This window comes from Lonchura striata, chromosome 1A, assembly GCF_050655825.1.
Source record: "Lonchura striata isolate lonStrDom1 chromosome 1A, ASM5065582v1, whole genome shotgun sequence".
Classification (NCBI taxonomy): domain Eukaryota; kingdom Metazoa; phylum Chordata; class Aves; order Passeriformes; family Estrildidae; genus Lonchura; species Lonchura striata.
This window is the reverse complement of record NC_140741.1, coordinates 46,243,008-46,268,828: the sequence shown is the minus strand read 5'-3', so window position 1 is coordinate 46,268,828 and position 25,821 is coordinate 46,243,008. Positions and strand designations below refer to the sequence as shown.

General features: G+C 36.9%; 1 protein-coding gene across 5 annotated transcripts in view; it reads right to left on the bottom strand.

The window, feature by feature from the left end:
• Positions 1-492: 492 nt before the first annotated feature.
• The window catches only part of TBC1D30 (TBC1 domain family member 30), a 51,158-nt gene continuing 25,829 nt past the window's right edge, over positions 493-25,821 (bottom strand). For 2 of the 5 annotated variants that reach the window (XM_077783502.2, XM_085568807.1), the window contains 12 exons: positions 24,546-24,607; positions 24,057-24,122; positions 20,995-21,120; positions 19,929-20,114; positions 16,555-16,723; positions 15,012-15,180; positions 12,100-12,205; positions 6,725-6,837; positions 6,416-6,555; positions 4,637-4,843; positions 4,363-4,419; positions 493-3,100 (listed from right to left, as the gene is read on the bottom strand). In XM_077783502.2, the coding sequence (XP_077639628.2) occupies positions 2,319-3,100; positions 4,363-4,419; positions 4,637-4,843; positions 6,416-6,555; positions 6,725-6,837; positions 12,100-12,205; positions 15,012-15,180; positions 16,555-16,723; positions 19,929-20,114; positions 20,995-21,120; positions 24,057-24,122; positions 24,546-24,607 (2,183 nt within the window). In that variant the 3' untranslated portion in view covers positions 493-2,318. Of the gene's footprint in view, positions 3,101-4,362; positions 4,420-4,636; positions 4,844-6,415; positions 6,556-6,724; positions 6,838-12,099; positions 12,206-15,011; positions 15,181-16,554; positions 16,724-19,928; positions 20,115-20,994; positions 21,121-22,562; positions 23,286-24,056; positions 24,123-24,545; positions 24,608-25,821 lie in introns of those variants that run through there. The other 3 variants (XM_077783503.2, XM_021547452.4, XM_085568808.1) reach the window with 2 other exon arrangements.

Genomic DNA, 25,821 nt, shown 5'->3' with positions numbered 1-25,821 from the left:
TTCCACTCTTCATAGCACAACTTGCTTCATCACTAGACCTCATTTGCTTAAGGGATTCTTTAAGGAAAAATAATGGGAAACCTCTCTGGAGTTCCCTGCATCTCTGGACCTCATCTTAATGTTCTGTCTCAGTACTAAGCAATGAAGTTGCTTTTGCTGTATATTCCAACAGTATTTCAGTTAGAGAGTGAATATCCTTTGAGGTACAGAAGTGTACCTTTGAGGTAGCTAATATGACATTCTGTTTTCTCATCAAGTTGTACTTCAAGAAAATTTCCTGCAGCAAGCATCATCAATGTGTTGAGCAGCTGTGGTTCCTTCACCTCAATCCTAACAGTCCAAGACCTGAATGCACACTTGTAAATTAATATTCATTCTAATGAATCATTAGAATGTGTTGTTCTTTCCCCAGACCTATATCCATGCATAATTTACTGATTTCCCACTGCTTACTTCACAAAACGTGAAAAATTCATGCACATACTTGGACCATTTTAGCAAGTTTTACAGACTGACAGTCCTTTTATTTGTATGGGTTCAGCATACAGTCGCATGATACACTGAAGCTAAGAAATTGGGGAGGATGATTCACAGGAAAATTTTTGAGAAGTCCATTTCTTCTAATTCAGTGCAAAAACAATTCACATACAGTCCATAATCAGAGACTAAATTCTACATTATTTTAAATTTACTTAGTGCTGTAAATAATCATTAGTGACAATACTACTATTGCCTGGAAATAAGGCAGGGCAAGATCTGACCTATATCTGTTTTATAATTATAGTGTTCATAGATGTATATTACTTTATATGCATACACTTATATGAAACAACAGCAAAATAAAACTGTTCCCACAACAATGAACACAGTATATTGTACAGCTTATAAATTATGGTATACAGTAAAATTGTGTCACATACTATAGGTTATGGAATACATTCATAGACAATTATATATATTAATTTTCAAATTCAACAAAGAATTTTTTTAAGCAAGTAAGACATAACATACAATGGTGCTGATTCATCATCACTGCAGTTTAAAATATTGGCCCTTTCATGCCATAGGAAATTTGGAATCAAGGTAATGAATCACAGTCAGTACATTGCATTTGACAGCGCTGCAATGATTTAAGAGCGAACTGAATTTCTTGGAGTTTGAGTATTTGATTTTGCAGTCCTAAAGTTGAATGATCTAGGTTTAGTTTCTCTGTCTGCCTCCGTTATAGACATATAAATACTTGTCTTATGGTATTTATCAGCTCTGCTTTTTGATTTGGAAATAAATACTCAGTTTATCACTTTCTTTCACATCAAAGAGGAATCAAGACATGGAAGCCCAAGGGCACATCCCACTAACATAGTGGCTGATGTGTTGGCTTTAATGGGAAGTGGCACTCTAAGTATCTAATCACTCTATTTATAGAATTTAAACCCCTAAACTACTTTGGAACATTCATATATTTTACCTACTGCTAAGCTGGCAAATATTAATTATCTACAAGTCTAATCTAAATAATAGCTTTTAAATCCATTGAAGTCAAGATGCATCAGAATAATAATCATACAACTATACAAATAGTTGTACCTAATTTTACAGTGCTGCAACTCTCCAGCAGTAAGTAACAAAATGTATGTATGTACACATGTAATAGAGAAAGAGCAAACCTGTGTTGTGGATGGACTTATGCCTGCTGTTCTCATGCTCAATGTGTAGGTTTATATTAAAAATAGTATCAGCAGAGAATTGCTGTGGGAAGAGAAGCACAAAATGCTGCTCAAGAATATATGTAGCCAGATGTCACAAAATGACACTTTTGATTGTTGGGGCTGCTTGTGCTTCTGTTTGTTGTGGCTTCTCCAGCTACTCCCAGAGTATGATGATGAGGTCAGACGGGGAAGCTGCTTAACAATCACAAAAACTGTTACACCTGTCTGCTGCACTGGACAATTGGTCCTTTGAGCTCAGCTAGACAGGAGGCAGCCATGGGGGGCTGAGGGGTTAAAGGCAGCTGGTGATTTAATGTCCAAGTTAGACTTTAAGAAACAGTATGTTTCTCATCGCAAATTAATGTTTATTTTACACAGAACCATCAGAATTAACAATAGGGTGTTAGAGTGCATCTTCACTAATCTATCCCATAACAACATGGAAGTACAATTTTCAAAGACACATATTTATATATCTGGTAACCACTTTTGTCCCTGTTACTTAACTAGCAATTAGAAATGCTTTGGGACACACATACACATGCACACATAAAAAAAAAGGCAATACAAATTCTTTTGTTGCTGTCAGAAATAATAAGTGCCAGCACATCATCGTTTCCTTGTCCCACTGCTGCCACTGGCAGATTTATTGAAACTTCTGCTCATTTGTGGGAAGTGAACAGTTGGTGTTCTTTCAGTGGGGCCATATAATCCTAAATTCCTGGCTGTGGTTGACTTTCGAAGAGGCTTGACACTGGGAAAAGGATTGAAGACCTGTGGCTTTGGGTTCCCAGGCTGGGGCGATTTAGCCAGGTTTCCACTGTCTCTGGATGAAGTGGAAGATTCTGATAAACATGGCTGGCTGGACTGATGGGATGTTGGGTCTACATTGGTTTGGGTATCTGAGGTGAGTTCCAGTGCTTCCAGTTTTAGCTGAACCATGGACACGTTTGTACTGCTGTCCGTAGAGTCTGCCTCAGAGGACTGCTGGTCAACTTTCCGAGTAGTCCTGTCATCCAAACCACCTTCTTCTCTTTCTCCAAAGTCAGAATGTTTGGAAGCCTCCTCCTTTGCACCAGGACTATTTGTTTTACAGTTCTCACTCTGCTCATCTATCAGTCCTACAGTATCTCCATAGCCCAGCTGGCCTTTCGCCCTAGCAATGTTCTTTCGATGAACTCGTATGTGAGTGCGCCATGGAGAGTTCAATTTTGTTTTAAGATCTTCTTGGGGAATGGGAGACATCTTCCCTGTAGCATGGCTTGGAATGTGAATAACAGCATTTTTGAGAGACTTGTTATTTAATTTCATCTTCTTTCCTAAAAGAAGGTGGTTTATCACTGGGGAATGGTTTACCTGAGAAGGGAGGAGGCTGGTAACTGGCCCCTTGTCTGAAAGAAATAATTTAAAAGAAACACAGTATTGTTAAAAGAACAGAACAAACTAATGTTCTAAGGCTCTACCACCAAATTTGATATCTTTCTTGAGATATGGCAAAGGTTTCTAGGACAGAATATATTTTAAACAAACTAACCCAAACTTAAAAATCATCACTGAATTTCACTTATGTCTTAGAGTTGAACACAAAACAGCACCTCCTATATAAGGATTTTTTGCCCTCCTTCACTGCTTTGCACCTATGGGTATACCCCAAGCCAGGAATACCATGAAAATATATAATTTTAAAAAATAGTTTTGGAATTGCACTATAACTGATAGTTTAACATTAATATTGGCTTCTGATATTTCCCCTCTCCTTCATTTCTCTTCCAACAGCAATTCAGTCTCCACATGAGGTCAGTCACACAAGCCTATCCATGAGGCATAATGCATAAAACCACATTTTATTAAGCCAGAGGAGTAGACTCCGAATTAGTGATTAGATGACAGTTTGATTAAATTACAAACCCAGCCCTGTATCATGATTAGTAAGATTAGAAAGATTTGTGTTTGGAAGGTAGGGGTTGGCATCCTTGGAAATCAACATTTTACTGTTTGCACTGTTTCTGCTGGCTACAGCCTCTGTTCAAAGCAAACACTTCACTAATATTTTTTTAATGTCCTTCTAAACCATGTAAATAAAAAAATTGCAGCTCCATGTATTCCAATGCTCCTGCTAGCACAAGTTTAGACAATCTAGAAGAGAAATAATAATTCTCCACAATGACCCATTTGCATGGTTCAATGGTGAACTTAGAAAGATGACACCTAAGCAGGGAGGAATTAATGGGGTGGGCTGTGTTCAGCTTCTACACCCAGTAAAACCTTCAGCTATGCATTTCATGCCAAATCTTGCACTGCTGAGTCTGACAATTAGGGAGACAGACTCCATAATATGGGTTGTTAAATAAGGGACTTAAATCCAGCTCAGTCCACAACAGTATCACTATGGCTAAGTAAACTGCTAGCCACAATGGAACTCTAAGCCAGGTCCTTCAGTTGCATAATTTGCCATGCCCAGATGAATTCAGAGGGGTTTGGATAATACAGACCAGCTAGGAATCTACCTGCCACATGATCTGAAGTATCCTCATCTCTGCATTCACTTTTTCCAGTGCATCAATATGTCAATTCCAAGAATGCCAAAGACTTAAAGTTTTCTGATCAGAGAGATCACGCAATGCACCCAGATAGCAAAGCCACTTTTAAATACCATTGTTTAGTTGGTCCCTGGGACCTAAGAAAAGCCCAGGGTCATCATCTTCAGATCCTGATAAAAGAAGAAAAAATATCACCTTGTTTTCTGTTTGCATGAAGCAATACCCACTTTACTACAAATATTGTGTCATTAATGTCATCATTTACTATAATGTTGTATCATCAGTCTTTCTTATTTTATCTGTTTGGTGAAATATAAAAGAATGTCATTTGCCTGATGAAGTTAGTTTGCAATAAAGCAGGAAACGAAGCACGTTTTGATGTGTTACCTGCTCTGATATACACATGGTGAACCTGCTGTTGCTGCTTCTTCTTTATCCTGGAATATTGCTTTTTCAGTGCATTAATATCAGTGGTCATACGCTCCATCATCATGCTGTTAAAAGCGGTGTGATAGTCACTTCTGCAAGAATCTATTGCTCCTGGACTTAATTCTGCAATGTTACTGGAACCAAGACTTTGTTCTTCATTCTGATCTGTAGAAGGAGGGAATAAAGTGGAGATGAGAAGTAAATTGGCATACTCAAGAGATGTATCTGTACTTCTGTAGATTATTTCCAAGGGAAGTCTGTGTCTGATTCCTACCATCTTATTTAACTATAGTTTTCAATTAAAAATTTATTATAATATGCATATTTAACTAAGCTGTGCTATTACAAAAAGAAACATTATAAATAGCACTAATGCTTAAGAATAGCAGAGGTTTGAGGGGAGGTTAAAGAGTATAAAAGTCAATTAACATGACAGTGCAAAGTTATAAGCATAATTCTTCAAATATCCAATAGTACATCAAGCCACCACTGAAGTAATTCAGTAACAGATTATTAAAGATACTTGGTTGTCATAGAGGCCAAAAATGCAAGTTACAAAATACATTACAGTCAAGCAGGCATGAGATTAAACAACCAACTTAGTGCTACCAGCAAGAAGCATTAGGAAACAGAATACCAAAGGAAGAAAACTGCTAGTAGCAACAAAAGGGACAGGCACAAAGCAGCTGAGGATCAGACAACTTGAGAGTGTCCCTGATCAACAGCTGCAGAGCATTAGCAGCAGGGCAGTTTATTTTCACAGCTGTTTCTGATGCACCAACCTGGCACTACAGGGTCAGGAGGATAATTCTTTTTCAAGGAATGTTTATTTGTCTTTGGCTTAGTTTACAACAGCAGTTTGATGTTCTGACTAAGTGCTAGTTTGAAGCAGCAGGTAGAGAGTCCCCCAGGAAGGGAAAAACAAAACACCACAGCAATTGAGAGGAAAATTGCAGCTTACACGTCTCAGCAAAACCAAGCCACAAGAATGATGAAGTGTGAACAGCAGCTTGTTACATCAGTCTGGCATTTTTTGAGGGTAAGGTGAGAATAAATAAAAATGGCCGCTCCCAAGATAACTGTTGTTATCCAAGAAATAACTGTTGATCCAATACCATTTCATAAAAGCTACTGCTTTTCTTGTATGGATCAGCATTTTGTATTGCTTATTGAGAATTTGCACTGGTGTTTATACAACTCTGTCAAGAAATTTTATTTCTGTGCAGAAGGATTTGAAAAATGGTGACATTTTGAATATATCCAAAACATACAACAATCTGAAAGTTTGGCCAAAACAGCAGTGAAATCACCTGCAGAATTCACTCACTGCTGATTGGTTCCAGTCTTAGCCGTGCATATATATTAATAAAGATCAAGATAATTTATTAAAGGTATACCCTTCACAAAATGCTGATTACCTAACAGCTGTCTCAAAAATATGCATGGATTTAGGTTGGAATTTTTTTCACACATGCTTCTTTTTTTGTGTGGGCAACACTGTGGGGTTGTTTTGTTACCATTACTGCAGCCAAATCATTAACTCATGCCATCATTTACTGTACACCTACAGCCTTCTGTACTTCATGGAGCACAGAAGAAATAATTTGGTACATGCTGTAACCTCTTTGTGCACAGAAAACACACTTTCCATAGCAGCTTTCACAGACAGAGCTGCAGATAATTTCTGCCAGGTCATATAGATTTAATTGTGTTTTCTAAAATTAGAGAAGTCATTACCTTTCATCTGTTTTTGGTATTTTTGGAGCTCTGGTGCCAAAAACCCACTTAATGGTCCAAGACAACCAATCGCATTAGCAATTGAGTCTTCATCATCTAAGTCATTCTCTTCATCACTGTCTCTGGTTCTGCCTAACTTGCTGTCAAAAGAGAACATAAGACAAGTAAGGAAGGTACATTCTTGAATGTGAACATTACCAAGCATTTTCATCTTTTTTAGAAGCATAGAAGGGAGGATCCACCTGCCTTTTCATCTGCAGAGGGTAAATAATAACTCTATACACCATAAGCAGCGCATTTCAAACTTACCCTGAAAATGAAGTTGATTTTACTGCTGCAGGGAAAGGAGTAATATTGTATGTGTATTTCTCCCTCAGTTCTGCCAGTTGTGGAAAAGGAAATTGAGCCATGGTGTAAACAGTCTAGGGGGGGAAAAGAAAGGGCAAGCAACTTTAAAAACTTTTGCTTTAATTAACAGTCTCACAAAAGATTTCTTCATGAACATATTTCCATAGTCTTGGAAGATTAAAGGTTGTACACTCTTGCACATTCGCATGCTGTAAGAAAATGGTCAAGTTTTATGATTTAATCAGTATTTCCTGTAAGAAAAATAAAGACTGACTCTCTATAAAGATACACAGTTTCATTAAAAAAAAAAACAAAAAAAACCCAAAACAAAACAAAACCAAACACAAACAAGGAACTTATAACGTGAGCTGTAGGATCCTTTACAACTCCTGTACTCATTTAATAATTATTGTCAACCCAGTCTTGCCAGCACACCAGAAGTCCTCCAATTTGATTTCACTTACATGTATACATCATTCAGGATGCATCACTGGGGATCTTTCCAGGAGACCTAAGTTTTTGCTGAAGTATTTAACAAAGTATTTAGCACTAGCATAGATAGGAAGGGGCAGATCCTCATCAATGTGGACTGTTGGTTGATTCATTATTTTACCTGAGAAGCTCAAGAGCTTGTGTGAAGGAAATCATGCCAGCAAAAAAACCATCACTAAAGAGGAAGGACCCAACATATCCAAATTTTCTTCCCTCAGTTTCTAGTTTTGATTGCTGGTTGGTTTTGAGGCTAAAGTTGGAATTTGGTGGGGTAAAGGTAGTTGTTTTTCTAAAACAAAGTCATCAAAATGCTAATAAATTTTCTTTACATCAATACTCAGAGTTTAAAAATATACATAGTTGCAAATGCATTTCTTTTCAGCATGATTTTTGCCTTAAGTCACCAGCCAACCTGGCATAAAGATACATCGTATTCATTGCAATATCACTGCTGATTTGCTCCTACATACTTTAGTTGCCTTTTTTCCCCTGCTTTTGTTCACTAGTCAGAACTTTCAAATAATTGCCAAATAATTCATTCTGAGCCTCAATGTGAGAAGAAAAAAACCCCCACAAATATAATTTCCCATAATTTCTCTGAAATATTAAAGTTTTTGCACATCCTGAAAATTAAATATTTTCTGAAAGACAGCAATATAAAATTTTCTTATTAGCTATGACAGTAAATCTTCACTTATTTTTTTTCCTGTGCTATTAAGTCATCGACATTTTCATCTGAAGGCAAATGACCTCAATTAAAATGAAAGAAAATTCTGAACAGGTTCCACATAATCCATTCTTGAACTATACCTTGTTTATGCTAAGTACACTAAGGAAAATTGAAACATGAATTCAATACTAGACATTTCCTGACATGAGGAGGGAAAAAAGTTTAGTTAATGGCAATGATGTAAGCGCTGAGGAGCAGGAAGGACAGTCCTGTCTGAATCAGAGACAGGGCAACAGTGCACCTCACAGGCTTCTGTGTGAGAATGCTTTTACAGTTCAAGCCATTCACAGTGTCTAAGGAAAGGAAGATGCCTTCAAAAATCCATAGCATGAACTGAAGCTTTGCCACTCCATTAAACTACAATGCTACTGTGAAAGACAAATATCGTCTAGGGCCTGAACAGTAATTTTCCGTCAGTCTACCAGACAAAGGAATTTTATGATCTGGAGGAAGACCTCCAGCCCAACTGTCTGCCTGCTTGTTTGATCTCCACCATACTTTCCTGTTAGGTCTTACTTTTTTTCCATATGTTTCAACTCTCTCCAGAGGTTTGTCTGCAATTTATTTCTATGCTTTATGTCAATGTTCTTCTCAGGTAACTTGTTCCATATGCTAGTTACCCTTTAAGTGAAACAGTCGACTCCAATTCCTCCGTTTGCTCCTTGTACCTACTGTTTCAGATTATGCTTTTAGCTTTTGCCTGTCTCCAATCTGTGTCTCTTCCACATCTTCTACAAGTTCTTTCATTTAGCATACATATTTTTAGTTCACCTATTCTTATCAGGTTATAACTGCAGGCCTTGCTTACAACTTGGCTAAGAGACCCACAAAACAAATTGTATGCCAGTGCCAGTTCCACTGGAAATTAAAAAGTATATTACCAGCCAACACCTCTGATATCCTCCCAGCAACAATTCAGAGTCAAAGTATTCTTTTTCTAGTCATTACACAGCCTTGGATGCCATTTGGTTAATTCTGGGGAACTGTCCCAGAGGGAAATAGCCTACACACAAAAGCATGATGCAGCCAAAATTAGCATCTTATTTACATAAGGGACAGATCCTGGGAACAAGAAAAGAGATAAGAATAAAACCCCTCTATTCTCAGTTTAAATAATTTGACAATCCTTTGCATTACTCTAAAAATGCAAAGCTGTCTACACCCTCAGCAGTACACCATACGGGAGGTGATGGGCTGTGGCTTCTAAACAGGGTAAACCATTCTGCAGACAACTTATCAAACATACTTATCTTCACAGCTTCCCCTTACTGGTTTAAAGATCTTCTTTCTTTTCAGTTTGACTATGCAAACAAAATAAAAAGCAAAAGCAAAAACAAACCCAAAAGAAAACAGTGCTACTCAAGTAGAGAGTTAACAGTGAATACCATCAGATCAGGGTAACTGCCTAGGCAGATATTCCAAAATGCTAGAGTACCACAGGATTAATCCCTGTTCCCCTCTGTTCTAGTAAATACAATCTCATCTTCTCTGCGCTATAATGTTCCTGGTTGTACAAACTGAATTAGTTTAGCTGCTTATAAAAATGCTCACTTTCTGACAAGGCATGGAAGCACAGACTCAGACTAGCACACTCTGTTTAGAATATCTGCAGACACCTGATGTGCAGTCTTCTGTCTCCATATTGGAACCAAAACATACCCAGTCTAGAATCTGATGTGTATAGCACTTACCCTTTATTCACCCAAACTGTTCAATCTGAAAAAGGAAGAAACTGTAGGCTGGCTTGCTCCTCCAATGCCATCATGCTCTCCTCAGTAAAACATTAAGAACTTTTGCCACACAAGGGGCAAATCTGCAAAAGCTTTAAGGCTCCCATCCTAACTATAGGTACTGTCTGCATGGGAATGATAAATCTGCAGCAACGATACATACTGGTGGAAAGAATGAGGACATGAGTCCCCAGCTCTTCTTTAGACATCTGCTCTGTCAACACTTCCCTTGAAGGATCAGTTGTACCTCCCTCCTCTAACTCCTAAAAGAAACAAGGTTCTTAGAGTGGAATTTGCTTCCCAGTGGTAGAAATGTGCCTGTTACTCTGGCTTAAGTGAGCCTGGACAACAGTTTAGATGCAAATTTAAGTGTTATGCAAGCCTAAAGAGAAGTGAAATGATTGCCACCAGTGAGCTCTGCTGAAATGTGTAGAGAAGGCAGAGTGGAATATTATAATCCTTTCCGCAGAGTAGGATACGAGTCCTTAAGCCATCTTGTAAAAAGTATTAGATGTAAATTCATCATTCTGATTTTTATTAGGCAGAAAGAAAAAAAAATGAAAATAAAGCATCCCTGGATGACTCCTCTGAAAAAGCTTAAAGCAATCTTAAAAACAGTGTGTTCAAGCAGCCTGGATCTTTTCATTAATGCAATGGTTCATATTTCTTAACTTTTTTCTCCAACCAGATACATGGTAGCACTTACATGCCCTGATGGTAAACTCTTGTAGTTCCTTATTCTTTCCATTTAGGGTAAAGACTGGAGACCTCAGAGATGGCTACACTGCCAGTGCCTGCCTTTGACTTGAAGAAAGCTATGCAAACTATATTGTGGTTTCTTCATCTGAGAGGACACACATAAACCAGATACACTGCTCCTCCATACACAGATCTTAAACCTGCCACATTCTCCATATCAATGGCAATGCCATCCTACCTTAACACTCTTATCAGTGCCATAAAATACACACACACACTATGAACACACATATGTACTGTGCCAAATACTCATTTTTTGCTGAAGCACAAAAAGATTGCTAATTTGCTAGTATTTTTAATTGCAAGAGTTAAAAAAAAAATCCATCCATCTCTCCAACCAGTAAATTATCCATGCCTTATCTTTTATTACACACAGAAGCAAAGAAAGAAATCCACAGACTCACAAAAGACCACCTTAGCTTTCCCAAATATATTCTTATTCACAAATGCCACATCTTGGTTTTGTACCACACTGGAGACCAGGAACTGAAACACAATGACAAGATGTCAGCTTGTGCTGCCCTCTTTACACATCCTCACCATCTGAATTGTCTTGTGAGGGACCTTAACCCTTTCTTAAAAAGCATGTGAGTACCTCTGACCAGCTGCATTTCCATTTTTGAAGCAAAACAAAGCCACAACACTCACTTCTGCCATTCCTAGAGCTTCCTCATACTGCTAACAAATGACAAAAATAACAATGACCAAAATAATAAAATTGAAAATAGTGTACTTTAACACAGTCGTTCAACAATAGGTAATAGTGGTCACCTGCTAACAACTGTTACTAAACTTTTGTAGCTTCACAGACTGACTTTTTTCCTTCCCCTAAGTCAGGTACAAAGTTTCAGGTGAATTATGTTCTCTGTACTTGCAACCATTTGATCAGTATGCTCTAACTCATTAACAGGAAAGTTCCAGAACTGTAAGTCCTTATATAGACAACACCTTAAAATATCATAAGAATAAGTGTTACTGTAAATAAATAAATGTATCTGCTATACTAAAGGCCCTTTCCTTTCCCAGAACAATGTGGGTCTTTATTCTCATACAATGGTATATGCTTCAATAATTCAGGCACTGCAATTATCTACAAATATTTTTGTTTACAATACACTCCTGACTGTTCATGGTGTTTTGTTTTTTTTAAAATCATGAAGGACTTTTTATACACTTCTTACTTCATACACTCTTATTTCCCGCAGTGTTTGCAGAATGGACACAGTATAATATGAAAGTGACCAAAACATAAAAAAAAAGCAAAAGAACACCCTAAAAATGGTGACTACTAAAGATTCTACATCTTAATTGTGTAAATGCAATTGAGTATTATATCACAAAAGACTCAACTGTCAACATAGAATCAATTTTTACTAAATGACACCTAGTGGTTCTCTACATTCATATAAAAATAAGATTCTAGCTCTAACTTAATGTCATCTATTTGTTTCATTGACATGCTAGCTCATGTCAATGCTAGCTCATGCTAGTGTTATCTGAAACTTTTATTCTTGGGAGAATTTAGGTTTCTGCAGTATCTGAAGAAAAATCTGATTTGTTAAAAATCAAGACCTGAAGAAATCAACACAGAAAACACAAAAAATAATTATGTCACAATTACTCACCTGCATAAGTTCATTGCTGTCAACCAGACTGTCTTCAAGCATCTCCTGGGTCAGCTTGCCCATAGTACTGTAAAACTCATCTGCAGTTTCACAACACTCAATTTGCCTACATCAAAATACATGTTGGTTTTTATTTTACTTTTACATATGATTCTACATGTTCAAAACAAAACTGATTTTCTTGTCATCATAAAATATGCATTTCTGTTAGATAGCTTAACTTTTAAGTTTATTTGCAGTTCTGTCCTGACTTCCAAATAATAAAACTATGAACACAACACTGGAAATACTGCAGCAGTAAAAAGATGCACTGACTACAGCTTACTGTCCTGACTCCTCATGATAACAGATTGATGTATCTCTAGACAGGCTATTCCCTCTGCCCCTTTCACATCTACAGCTCAAGAAACAATACATTTTTCCTCCTACGAGCACAAGAGGGTTCTCTTATCAGCCCAAGAAGGGAGCATAAAGATTTCTTGACTGCCTCATCACCCATTCTTCACCATGCACCAAATGGCCAAATTCACTGTCTGAACTTAGTCAGACAGGAAAATATTCGCTGGCCAGAAACCATTCCTGTGGAATAAATTAAGTACAGGTGCATTCATACATGTCATTCTGTTAAAAAATAATTAACCTAACATAAAGCACAATGAAGGAAAATTCACTCATCATATTTGTGAATGCTATTTCTAAATTGGGAATGAGAACTCTGTTGGTTTGGGTTGTTTGTTTGCTTTGGTAGAATGTTTTCTTTGCCTTGTTTTGGGAAGGGGGATTCAATTGGATACTTTTTGTTCACTTTTCCTCACATTTCTAAAAGCACAGAATCATTCTAAACACACAGAGTGTCACCTAGGGGAAGAGAAATATGATTAATATGCTTTTGTGAGTTGGTGTTCTACACACATTAGGGTCAGCTGCTAAGCATCTCTCCTGTCAAGTGAAAAATTTGTTTTTCTTATATCCCAAGGAAGTGCTTTGATGGCTACATATTGTAGCCTCTCCTCTAAAACCCAGATGCTGGAATGATGAAAAAAATACACCCATGATGAAAAAATGCCTTTTTTCTTAAGCAATAGAAGAAGCAACTTCCCTTGATCTTCAGCATCTGTACGTAACAATCATTGAGCTATGAAACACCTTTTGAAACCATAACACAGTTTGGGTAAAATAATGATTAAATAACCAAAAAAAAAAAGTTAAAAATTAGTATAAACAATGGGTTTGCAGCCAATTACCACAAACTTATGGCTTACCTGTCCTGATACCTTCAGTCTCTCGTGACCTCCACATACTGCTTTCTCTACTGCACCTATATTTAACTTCCCCATTCCTTCAGCCTTCCTCAAAACAGAAGTATGATTGAGCCACCTACAGTTTAAAAATGCACTTCTCACCCTATTTTCATTTTGAGAATGAATCTTGCAAAGTATGAAGATCATGAGACTACAAACACTATTTTTAGCCCCAGCTCTTTAAATCCTCCATTCTAGTTCTAATGGTGGACAAAGAGAAACAGAAATATCAGTCTTCTCCCAACATAAACAGGGTCCAGTCTTTTAGCAGACCTTCTCCCATTTCCCACAAACAACAGTGACAAGATGTGCAGTGTCATCATGTCATCAGCTTATTTCTCTTAGACACATTCTTACATATTTCTTGATTCTGTTCCTTGCCATATTTTAAAACATGTTTAATTTTTCTTTAAGTTTTACAGTAAAATCTCCGAAGTAGTAGCTTCCTTTTTATCATGTTATGAGTTGTAGCATTCACAATTAAAACTTTTAAGTGTACAGAGATTTACTGGAAGAACTTTTTATCTAAAGCACTATATGATCACATACAGCTTAATCCCAATGCAAATGATTTGTGCAAGTTTCATTCATGAACTGAATATAAAAAAAGCTCACTAATTATTATTCTTCAGATTAAAAATTAAATGTACTAAACAATTCCTCTTACAATGCAATTAGCCTGCAGTGTTAATTTATTCAGAAAGAAAAAAGGAGATGAAACCTCCAAGGACAGAACTGAACATAAATCCCAGTGGTTCAATTTCAGAGAAAAAAGGAAGACGAGTTTCAATAGGCATCACAAGGAAAAAAATAGATGCAGCTGCTGATGGCAGCTGAAAAATGTTTCCAGATGAACTAACATCTGCTTGACCTGTCAGAGCTCACACCTCCCACTGAAGCCAGTGACAAAACTCATTTCTCTGGGTGCACTGTAAACTCTTTGGAGCGCAAATATTTGCTTTGACAACAGAGGAGTTTGAAGAACTAACATGTCTTGTGTTCTGGCCATATGGTGAATTTCCAAGGCCACAAAGGACTACAATAGAAACTTGGCTGGAATGTGCTTAAAAGCAGAGAATTTCAGGAAAATTAATTTCCTGGCCTTAACAAAAAAGACTCATGTACCACAGGGTCATTCCCTTAGTAACACTGAACTCTTGTACTGGGCAAAGCCAATGGGCTCAAATCCTTAAGTCTCCCTAAGTGAAACTAAGGGAATTAATATCCTCACTTTCAGGTACCCATTTAAATTAGTTGGTCACCCTCAAATTTCTTTGTGTGTCTTTACATAGAGTATTTACCAGCTCCTTCACAGGTTTATGTTCAGGAAAGTCCAATCTTTTAGCACAGCACAAAGACAATATACACAGACAACTCCAACATCTGTAGACATTTTCTGCAAAAAGAGTCAATTAATTATCATGCCCATTCTAACATGATGTCAGAATTACATGTTTCTAAGAAACCATAAAGGTCCTTTATGCAGCTTTTTCAAAACAATCATTCTCCTGAAAGATTGCATCTTGTTTAGAATTGAGAACATCTTAGGGAAAACAAAAGTTCAACATGGCTCATACTGAAAAGAAAAATCAGATAAAAATGACCACTTACTCTCCCAGCTTTGCCCAGATAGCCAAAGCTACTCTCAGTATAATTTCAGAGCCTTCAAAGAATACTGAATCCCAGATCTTCAGAACTGTATGGTTAGGCAGACAGGTGGCAAAGAGTGTCAGAAACCACTGCATTGTGAAGACATTTGTAAGCGGGGGTTCATAGCCTCCTAATGTTAAAAAAAAAAAACAAACAAGAAAAACAAGTTACTTGAAGTAACTGCAATTTACTATCATTTTACAAGGAGTATAAACTGCATAATAAAATCCAGCAGACATTCTAGTACCTCTGTTATTGCTCAAAACTTATTTAGCCTGCAGCTGTACAAAGATAAGCTGAGAAGAACATCATAAAAATTACATAGCCACCTTCCATTCTGCTGCACTGCAGCATCATTGGCTTTGGACTATAAACCCTGGAATACACCACCACACTTTTCCTCCCTTATGTCAGAAAGACTGTTTCTCTTTCCCCAAAGCCATATGAAATAAAAACTTCTATTAAAAAAAATACAAACCCAGCAACTTCCACATAAAATGATGCATTTTTTCATCAACTGATGGCATAAGTCTTTATCTACATGGTGATAAGGTGAAGGTGACCATCTCTGCAAAGTTGTATCTATTATTTTAATATCCTGATGTACTTGTTAAGTTTCAAACAAAATGTAGTATTTCAGGATGAAACTCTTAAAGTTTTACTTTTTCATTATGCTCAGAGAACATTTTGTGCACCCAGTATCAACTGATGCACTGAAGGCCATGACCAGAGGGGACAGCCTGTGAAAACACTTTCAAACAGTAAATATTTCCTTGATACTATTTGTTTGTTTTTTATACAATTTGGGCATAGACACATGGAACATAGCAACAGATCTTTTCTAAAGCAGAACTCTGGGTGCACTTAGCTTCCCAACTCAAAAAGAAACCAAATCACCTAACAAAAAACCTCTTGTCCTCCCCAGAACATTCCCAAATAAAGGAGCTCTAAGTCTGGATGGAATGCTATGCCAGGAAAAAAAAAAATTCACAGTGCAAAGCCAGTTTTCAGGTAGCAACCTGAGACGTACTTCTGAGTTTTGTACCTATGTATTGGTAAGGATCCAGGTGAAGAAATACAAACCAGCGTCCACTGGCTGGCCCCCACATTGTAACTCTTCCCAGAATAGCTATATGAGCCAGCAACTGCACAAAGCAGAAGGAGGACACCTATCTTGAGCTAAGGCAAAAAATTACCTTTCCAAAGTAGCCCTTGTACTAAGCTACATGTTAGTGTTGTCACTCTGTGCTTTGTACATTCTTGTCAACACAATTCTGTTTGCAGCTTAGTGGTGGGACCAAATGATTTCCCTTTGTTTTTTCCTGGAAACAGACTTATGTTAAGGTTATCAGTAACGGAAACCATCATATTTCATCTTAACAATTTAAAATACATATTCTAAGCAATAAACTCATGTAAACACTTAAAATACTGTATTTTTAAATCAGTGCTCAGATGAAACAACAGCAAGACAAAGTTGAATAGCATTTTCTGTTGAACGTACCTCCACTTTCTCTGTTAGCAGCTCTTTGCAGAGTGTCTAAGTGCTGGGACAGTTCAGGAAGCTTCATTCGTAAAAGATCTCGGAAAACAGCCATATCCACAGATAGAGCACGGAGATTATTGACAAAGTAGCTATCAGGAAGCACCTTATCAATTAGGTAAATCATGATCTGTGGGCAAAATGAAGTACTATCATGTAGGACTAACAGAGCAGTTATTTTCTACGAATAATGGAAAAATAAAATTTCTCTGTTCACTAAAGAATGAAATGGAACCAGTGGCAACACATGCTTATGGCACCTCCACTTATATGAGCATCCTCAGGTATCCTAGGTATCCAGAAGCATTCAAGATACAAAGCCCTCTTGAAAATATCCAGAATTTATGAACCATTAAATTACTGAAATCAAAGACTGAAATCAATGTCAAAGTAAGCTATGCCCAAGCTGGCAGCATTACCACACCAAAAGCAATTTTTGACCCTTCAGATGTTGGGACTGTTTATAAGATTCTTCACTGCTGGAGAGTCTCATTATCCCTTCACTGGTAAATGCCACAGCTAGAAGATTGATTTTGCAAATCCCCTATTTTCCCTCTCCAAAATGCAAGGTACTGTTCTTTAAAAAGAAATTCTCCATTTTTTTTACTGTGATTTGTTACCGTATGCTGCACTCCATCTTGTCACTTTAAAAGGTGCTAAATTAAGCAGCATGAGACATTTTAAGCAGACATCTGTTTCAAGTGAGGTAGCTCAACTACATGGATGGTAAGGAATTAAATGGATACTGTCAAACTTTTGAGAATGAACAAATGCAACAAAACATAGAAGCTGATGTTTATCATCAGCCTAACAGAAGACACTGACCTTTCACTTCAGAATCTTTTATGATCTCTATGGCCAATCTACTACTCACATCCAAAGAGCCTGCAGTCATCCCATCTGCATCTTGTCTACATTTCTCTCATATGAGCATTCTTACCATGTTTCATAAAGACCTTGATTCTCAAGCAAAGAAAGCATTGCACCTTCACATACAGGAGACAATCCTTCCAATCACTCTCTTTTCATAAGATGCTCACAGAAACAGCTTCTCAGACACAGGACTACCAAGTGCACCACCTGACATAGTCTTACTGCTTTCTTTTGTTTCCCAGCTGCTTGTGACCACATACTGCCACTTGTCCTTGCAAGATTTCTCTAGCAACAGCAGTCTTATGTTCCATGTTTTAAAGCATGTGGAACAGTAGCCAACAGCTTCTACATGACAGCCTTGTATTTTGTCAGATGCATTATCTAACCTTTACTGAGTAGTGGGTTAACTTACAGTCTTGTAAAAATATGCTTAATTTTGTTCAGATATATTTCAACCAATGGAAGAATAATTTAATATAGCAACATTAACTTATAACTATGCTATTTGTGTTTTCATTAATTCCTTATGACATAAGCTATAAACCCCCATGTTAAAGACTTTTGCTCCCTTCCCACTGAGCAGTATTACTACATTGATCTCTGATATATGAGAGCACAGAGAAGAACAGAAATCTTTTTCAACACTCAAGTTCACAAACACGTAGATTGCTTTGAGAACACCTTTTTTCTTAAAAAGCACTTAATGTATTTACCAGTTTGCAATAGATACTTTCTTCATAACACAACCCTACATATTTACTTTTATTATTTGATTCTGTAGCATTTCCACACAATAACATGCAAAAAAAATTTTTTTTGAGTTTCAGTATCTATAAGACTTTTATAGTTTCGACTTATGCGAGCTGAGATTTTCTTGCTCAGCATAATTTCTGTAGGCTAACTTTGATGCAACTCCAGGGATTTAACTGAATGCTCACCTTAACTAGTTAACATCAAGTATCACTGGCTGGGTATTCACTGAAGCTTTTGTTTGTAATGTCCTCCCCAGAAATGGGACCTGACTGGCAAGACCTAAGAATGCTCTTGCTCCCTTAACTCCCAGTTTCTAAAATAACCCAAACACAGCTACCCTATAGCTACAATCCTGAGGGCACCTTTACTGGCCTCTGTAGCTGTTCACTCACTGCCTGCTTTAGGTGGACTACAACAAAACCATCACATCCTAATACCAAATTCTTATTTCCTCCCACCCATCCTTCTCCTTTCCTTGCCCTTCCCCTCCTGCCTCTGTCTTCTGGGAAAGTTCCAACCCTGCAAAGCCCACACACTAAGCTTGGAAAAGAAATCACTTTATTTTTCATTCTTACTTTTGGCAGGTAAGAACCAGTTTTGGTACAAACAGCCTTCAGTGCTTTACCTCCCTGGGGCAGTCTAATTCCATTCATTGTCTCATCCACAAAAGGAGCCTGACACAACTCACAATAACAGACAACACAAGGATGCACACAGTTCTTATCATCAGCTTGGTCTTCATAAACCTTGGGCAATCCTATTTCCTATGCAACCACATGTGTTTGGGGAGCTTCTGGACAGTATAAGATCACAATAAAATGTGATAAATTACACCTAAAATATTGAGGAAATCTTAAGCAAGAATTACTGAAAGGAAATTTTACTTTCTGATATAAAGTTAGTATATTATGGTATTTTCTTCCTATTACAAGTAGTTGTATAGAATGAAGGATTAAATACCAGCTAGCTAGACTCTACTGCCACAAGCTTTATATTTCAGAAGCTCTGAATGAATTTAAATATTTACCATATTTAAATCATTGTCTAAGGCAAAATAAACAGCTCAGTATTTGAAGAGTCACAGTCATCTTTTATTAATTTGACCCCAACTCACACACATGAGCAAATTTAAGGAAATTGCACGTGATCTTGCCAAACCTTAAACCAGGGCTTGTAGTAAACTGTATTTCTATTTTCTGACATACTATAAATTTCATGAAGCTTTATTTTATTTACAATAAAAACCATCTAACAAAACAAAACAATGTAAGACTAACATAGTCCAGACATTAGCTTCACAGTGACTTACTTTCATTTTGAGTATTTAGTGTTTCCCTAGGATTTGCTATGAAATGTAGCCAATTTATCAAATGCCTCACATGGAGCTGCCACATAAGATGGTGATAATAAAATTTTAATATTTCAGCTACCTGTAGTGTTTGCATGCAGATTTGGAATTATGGGATAAGATATCCTTTAGTAAGTAACAATGGTCCCATTTAATTAAAAAAAAAAATTAATAGTGATAACATTAAAACTATTCATTTTAGGTCAGACAGGATAACAAAATAAAAAGTTCACCAACATAAATCAGCTAGCTCTTTTGTGTTGTGCTCTTTTAGTCTGTCCCCAAAATTCACACAGTGGTTTATTCTGAAGTTCACAAAGTAAAAGCAATCTTTGACAGTGAAAAAAAAAAAATTACTCACTTTCAGGGCATCCCCTTCATTGCCCTCCATTACTTCCAGAATAAGTGCAGCTAGTATGTTAAATCCTTGACAATAGCCAACTGATTTATTCCACCTGGCATAAGCCAGCAAAACACGTTTTAATACCACTCGATCTTGCTCTGCCTCTTGGCCACAGTAAGAACTGCAGCCAGTTCGGTGAAGGTCCTTTAAAGAAAAAAGAAATAAAAATAAAAGTGACAAGACAAGCAGAGAAAAGATGTGTATTTCCATCCCCTGTCAGTTCTCTTGCCTGTCCCAGTTTTCCTTCCATCTCCACCCTCCCAGTACATACTTCCAAAGTTGATGATAACGTTTCTTTTTTAGTCTGTTAAACCTTTACTTTACCCAAAAAAAATAGTTTCAGCAAGCTCTTAAGTAAACACGTCCCCTAAAAAAGTTTATAAAGCATTACCACAGAAGATGTTAACAGATCTCTGGGTTTCAAACATGCAAGGTACTTCAGCTGCTTAATTGAACAAAATAGAGCACCTGTTTTTATCAAAGTATAAAAGAACTAGTAGATAACTGACTTTTCCAAACATACAAGCCAGAAACTGTGTCCTTGAAATTTAAAATATTTATGAGTGAAAGGCAAAATGTACAAAATGGCTGACTGCTTTATATATTAAACATTTATCAGCTGAGAAACACAAATAGGCAGATGTGTTTCACTCCCGTAGAACAACTGAAAAATGCTAATTTGCTGTATTTTAAAACATGCTTTTACTCCCAGAAAACATTAGTGTTTATTTACAGAGAAGGAAAAAACACACTTATAATCCTTTGTCTTCATCAACTCCAGCACTTTTTCAAAATCAAAATAAAGTAAAAATGAAGGGAATAAACCCCAGAAATGGTATCTTTTTCCCAGCTAACACTAACCAGACCAGTGCAAAAGGAACAAAGCAGCAAAAAAACCCAAAAAAAAACCAAGAAAAAAAAAACAACTTTGGTGGGCCAAAGGTAATTAAGATACATTTTTTGCCAAAGCAGTTGCAGAGATGCATTTAAAAATTAGAAAAGAAATAACAAATTAGCTGGCTACCTTTACTATCTGGATGCCCATAGAGTCATCATCAGGATTACTTCTTTCATTGAATGTGAAACGCATGGTTTTGTCCCAGTCAATGGCTATGCTGTGTAAGTAGTGATCAGCCAGGGTCAACCAAACCTAGAAATACATATGGCAAAATTAATTATTTCTCTGATAAAATATAAAGTTTTGATATATATTTCAGATTAACCTTATCAGCTTCACCCATACATGATCTGCTGTTAGACCTGAAATTCGCAGAAGAGAATTTTAGCCACAACAATTTTTGCACAATGAAAATAATATCTTACTCCCTAAAACAGAAAGGAAGGAAATGGTCAGCATTAAGCATCCAGATCTGTGTACTGCTTAAAAAGATGCAAGCCAGCTGTCAGTGAATTCACAGGGGCCCTACAAAATCTAGCAGTGCTGGCTTCCCTTTATCAGAAGTCTCTTCTGATGACTTTGCAGAGCAAATAGTATTTGCCATCTGAAAGCATGACTTGGATTAAAACAACTTACAAGCGGGCTTCCTAAACTGTTGGTGCTACAGGGAATTCTGAAACAAACATTTTTACTACTTTTAAAGCCTAATAATTGCCAGAACATGTTTATGCATGTGTATCCAACACAAAGGCTGGACCTTTATTAAAGATTTGAAAACTTCCTGAAACGTGAAAGGCTCATGGTAGATCATAAAATGACAACAAGTAACAAAAAAGGACCTTTTTTTTCAGGAAACTTAAAGAAATCATGAAAGCAAACTGGTCAAGTCTTATATCAGCCATTAATTCACTCAAGTGAGAAAAGCTATTTAGACATTTCCCACGGATTTAAACACTGAGATAGCTGCATGATGAAGGAATTTATGGACAGCTCCCGGAATCTCATGTTTTCTGCATTTAAATGTCCCATTTCATATATTTGTGAAGCCACCCATGTGGAGGAATGCTACTGTTCTGCCTCCCAACAGCCTCACCACTGCTGATATCCCTACTGATATTGTTTGACTAGATCATTTATCTCTGCCATCCCCATAAACCAAAAGTCACATGCCACAACAATAATGCAGATGTCAACCTGCTCCTTTTGTTGACAGCAAAGGAGGAAATCAGCATGCTGCCACCACAAAATACTTCCTCTATTTTGGTATCTACCTTAAAATCATTGCGAAACCAGGGAATGGCAGTAAAAAGACAACATCTCTTTTCTTACACTACTTCTTTGGTTAGCATTACATGGTCACATGTGAGCAAACACAGAGATGGGCAGAGTGAAAAGGAAAGACAGACATGAGCTGGATAATGTGGCAGAGCATATGCAAGTCTGCTGACTACACAGAACTTGGAGGAGTGGCTGATAAGCCCAAGGACTCATTGACAGGATGGAAAAATGGTCTGACAAGAACCTCATGAAGGTTAAGCTAGGAGAAGAGCAAAGTCCTGCCTCTGGGGAGAAACAATCCCAAGCACCAGAACATTCTGGGGACACCCTGTTGCAAAGTATCTCTGCTATGCAGGAAGGCTGAGAGAGCCGGGACCATTTAGAATGGAGAAAAGGCAGCTTTGGGGGAATCTTACCAGTGTGCATAAACACCTGAAAGGAAGGTGCAAGGAGGATGAAGCCAGGCTTTTCTCATCCATGCCCAGTGACTGGACTGGAGTTAATAGGCACAAACAGAAATACAGGAGGTTCTCCTCAAACATAAAGAAACACATTTTCACTGCGAGGGCAACTGAGCACTGACACAGATTTCTCAGAGAGGTTGTGGAATCTCTGTCCTTGGAGATATTCAGAAGTTACCAGGACATAGTCCTTGGCAACCAGCTGTAGGTGGCCCTGCTTGGGCAGAGGGGTTGGACCAGATGACCTCCAGAGGTCCCATCCAAACTCAGCCCTTCTGAAATTCTGTGACCTCTGCCACTCATGTACCACAGAAAAGTGTCTGAGACACTTTCTGGAGTGTAGGAAAAGAACATTTCAGGAAAGAAAAATGGCTGCTAGATGGGTATAATAATTCATTGAAGTTGTAGATTAAAAATAAATTCATTGTGGTGTGAGGAAAACAATGCCATGAAGTCTTATCTTCCTTCTCCCCGATTTGTCAAGAGGTACAGTTCAGTTTAGAAAGACATTAAAAACAAGAAAAATAAATTAAGCTGATACATCAGAAATATGTGGAACTATATTATTTAGATATAATTTATAATTTATATAATAGATAATAATAATTTATATAATAGATATAATATATAATTATAAGTTATATATTTACATATAAATATATAATTATAATTTATCATTGTAATTATATATTATAATTTTATAAAATATAATAATATATTATTATATATATTATATGTGGAACTGTATTTTATAAATCTAAAGAAATATTATTTTTATTAAAACTGTGTTTTTAAAGCTGAAATTGTGTAACTTGGTTTAAAAAAAAATTAATAGATGTGCCTCTTTTTATACTAGGGGACTTCAAACTTTGAAGAATGTAGTAAAGTAAGTTTGGCAAAATCCCAATGAACCCTATTCTACAACACTAACTCAGTGCAATTTCCTGTTAATGCTGCACTCTTGCCATTCTACATCACTCCTGACTCTGAATTTCCCTAATTTTGGTAATCTGCCTTTTTCCCAACAACTGCTTCTATAAGCATTCTTGTCAGTATTAAGCATCTATCAACTTCACCTTCGTAAGTGTGACAGCCTACACTGCAGATATGTTCTCCTTTCAGTTGTCTTCAGTTGTGGAGGTAATTTCACCTGTGCAATTTCTTGAGACCCACAGTATGAGATAATAACATCTGCACCAGAATAAGTTACCTAAGCCTCAAGCAGAAAAAACCCAACTATTGAAAACACCATCTTTACCTGTCTCCTCAGCCTTTCCATCTGCTCTGTGAGGTTGTCACTGAATAATGTAAACAAGGAAAAACCCCCAGTACAACTTAAAGGGTCCAGATATTTGTTATAAAACCCACTAACAGATAGTATTGATGTAATTCACCTCTCCTGAGAAACCTACAGGCAACATGGCCCACAAGGCATAAAGGTCTACCTACCTTTCTCCTCCATTCCTTTGGGATGCCTGTTGGCAGTCTGGCCACCGCTTTGAGCGCATCATGCCACTAAAAGCAAAAGCATCCAAAATGTAAAATATCCATCATTAGTTTAATGCTACAGTAGAGCAACATTGACTACCTTGTAGACATGCACATTCATTTCATTTTACTACACACATGTCAGAGTTTAACTGCTTAATCCACTCACAGGGAAGATACAGATTAATTACTTGACGATTTGACTAAAGGATAATATTCTAGGACATAAGGATTTAGGAAATAGCTGAATAAACAATGAAAGCCTATTCCATTTTCTAAATATGAATGAAACAGCTTTTGATGCAATTGCAAATAATATGCTGATATTACGATGACAAATGTACTTCTGAACTAGGGCAAGCACCTTGACTGCAGAGAACACAGAATCCTTGACTGCAGAGAACCCAGAGAATCCTTCACAAACTCAAGACAAAAAATGCATCAAATTACCTGCTGAAAACCATTTTGACCTAAAGATGGCTCAAGAGTGAATTTCAATTTTGTATCAACCCCTAGAAAGAAAAAAAAAAAAAAGTCATTATTTCATTTAGCTCAGAAAACAAAAAGAACCCAAAAAACCCCAAACACAAAAATCCCACAGTTGAAACAAGAACATAAAATTTTATCTTCCTGTTTTAACAACTACATTTCAACCTGTTTCAGTGAATTTTGTCTTTATAGTAAATTCAAGGAACAGGTTAAGAAGTACACAGACAAAATATTTTTAAAATGCAGTAATGTGCTCTTTAATGATGTCATTTGGCACAACTCGTTTCACTAATATTCATATAGTTCACTGTTCTACAAACTGTCATATGCATCCACAGAAAAATACATGTGCACAGACAGTTTCTTTTCATCTATGCCAGCTTCTTGACATTAAGTCAGTCAAAACTAATTTGTAAGTTTGGTGTGCTAAAATTATTTTACTGTTCAGAATATATTTTTTTCAAATTCCTCAGACCATAATGCACATTTGGTTAGTACTGTGATTTAAGCTTAGATTTTACTTTGGCCATATGAGTAAACTATTTTACTTGTTGTGAAGCAGGCCTAGTAATTGTTCATATAATATTATATAAAATACCAGAATCTCAAGTGGATCCCAACATGGCACTGGAGCATGCCAGAACATGATCAACAGTAGAATGTTTGTTTTCCATCCCACAGTTCGAATGTACAATTCCCTGGTCCTTCAAATGCCGCTGTCCAGAACTCGGGTGCTGAACACAGCATCAGATCACATCCACTCCCTCCCATCGGCCGGCACAAAGAATGAAGCCTTCTTTCATTTTCCCTCCATAATTTAATACAGTGCTATTGTTCCACATTTACAATTATGTTACACATAGCTTCTAATCTTTCCAGAATATGAAGCCAAACATTCTTAATATAGAAATATATATATATACATACACACATATCTATACGCACACAGAAAACCCAAACACATTATAATACTGCAAGGTTTTAAGTATGCAATATCCATGCTAATCAACTCACCAGTAATACCCAGTTCTTTGGAGATCTAAACCTACAAGTGTGACAGAAAACCGAACTGTAGTGGCATTTGCTATTTATGGAATATAAAATGCCTTTGAGTATTTGCATACTGAAGTGGTGGTAAGTAATTATAAAGCCTTACTACCTGATAATTATATACCTGAAGACAAAACCTTTTTCTCTATGGCTTTTTTTTTTTTGGCTTTTTAAAAATTTGTTAGGG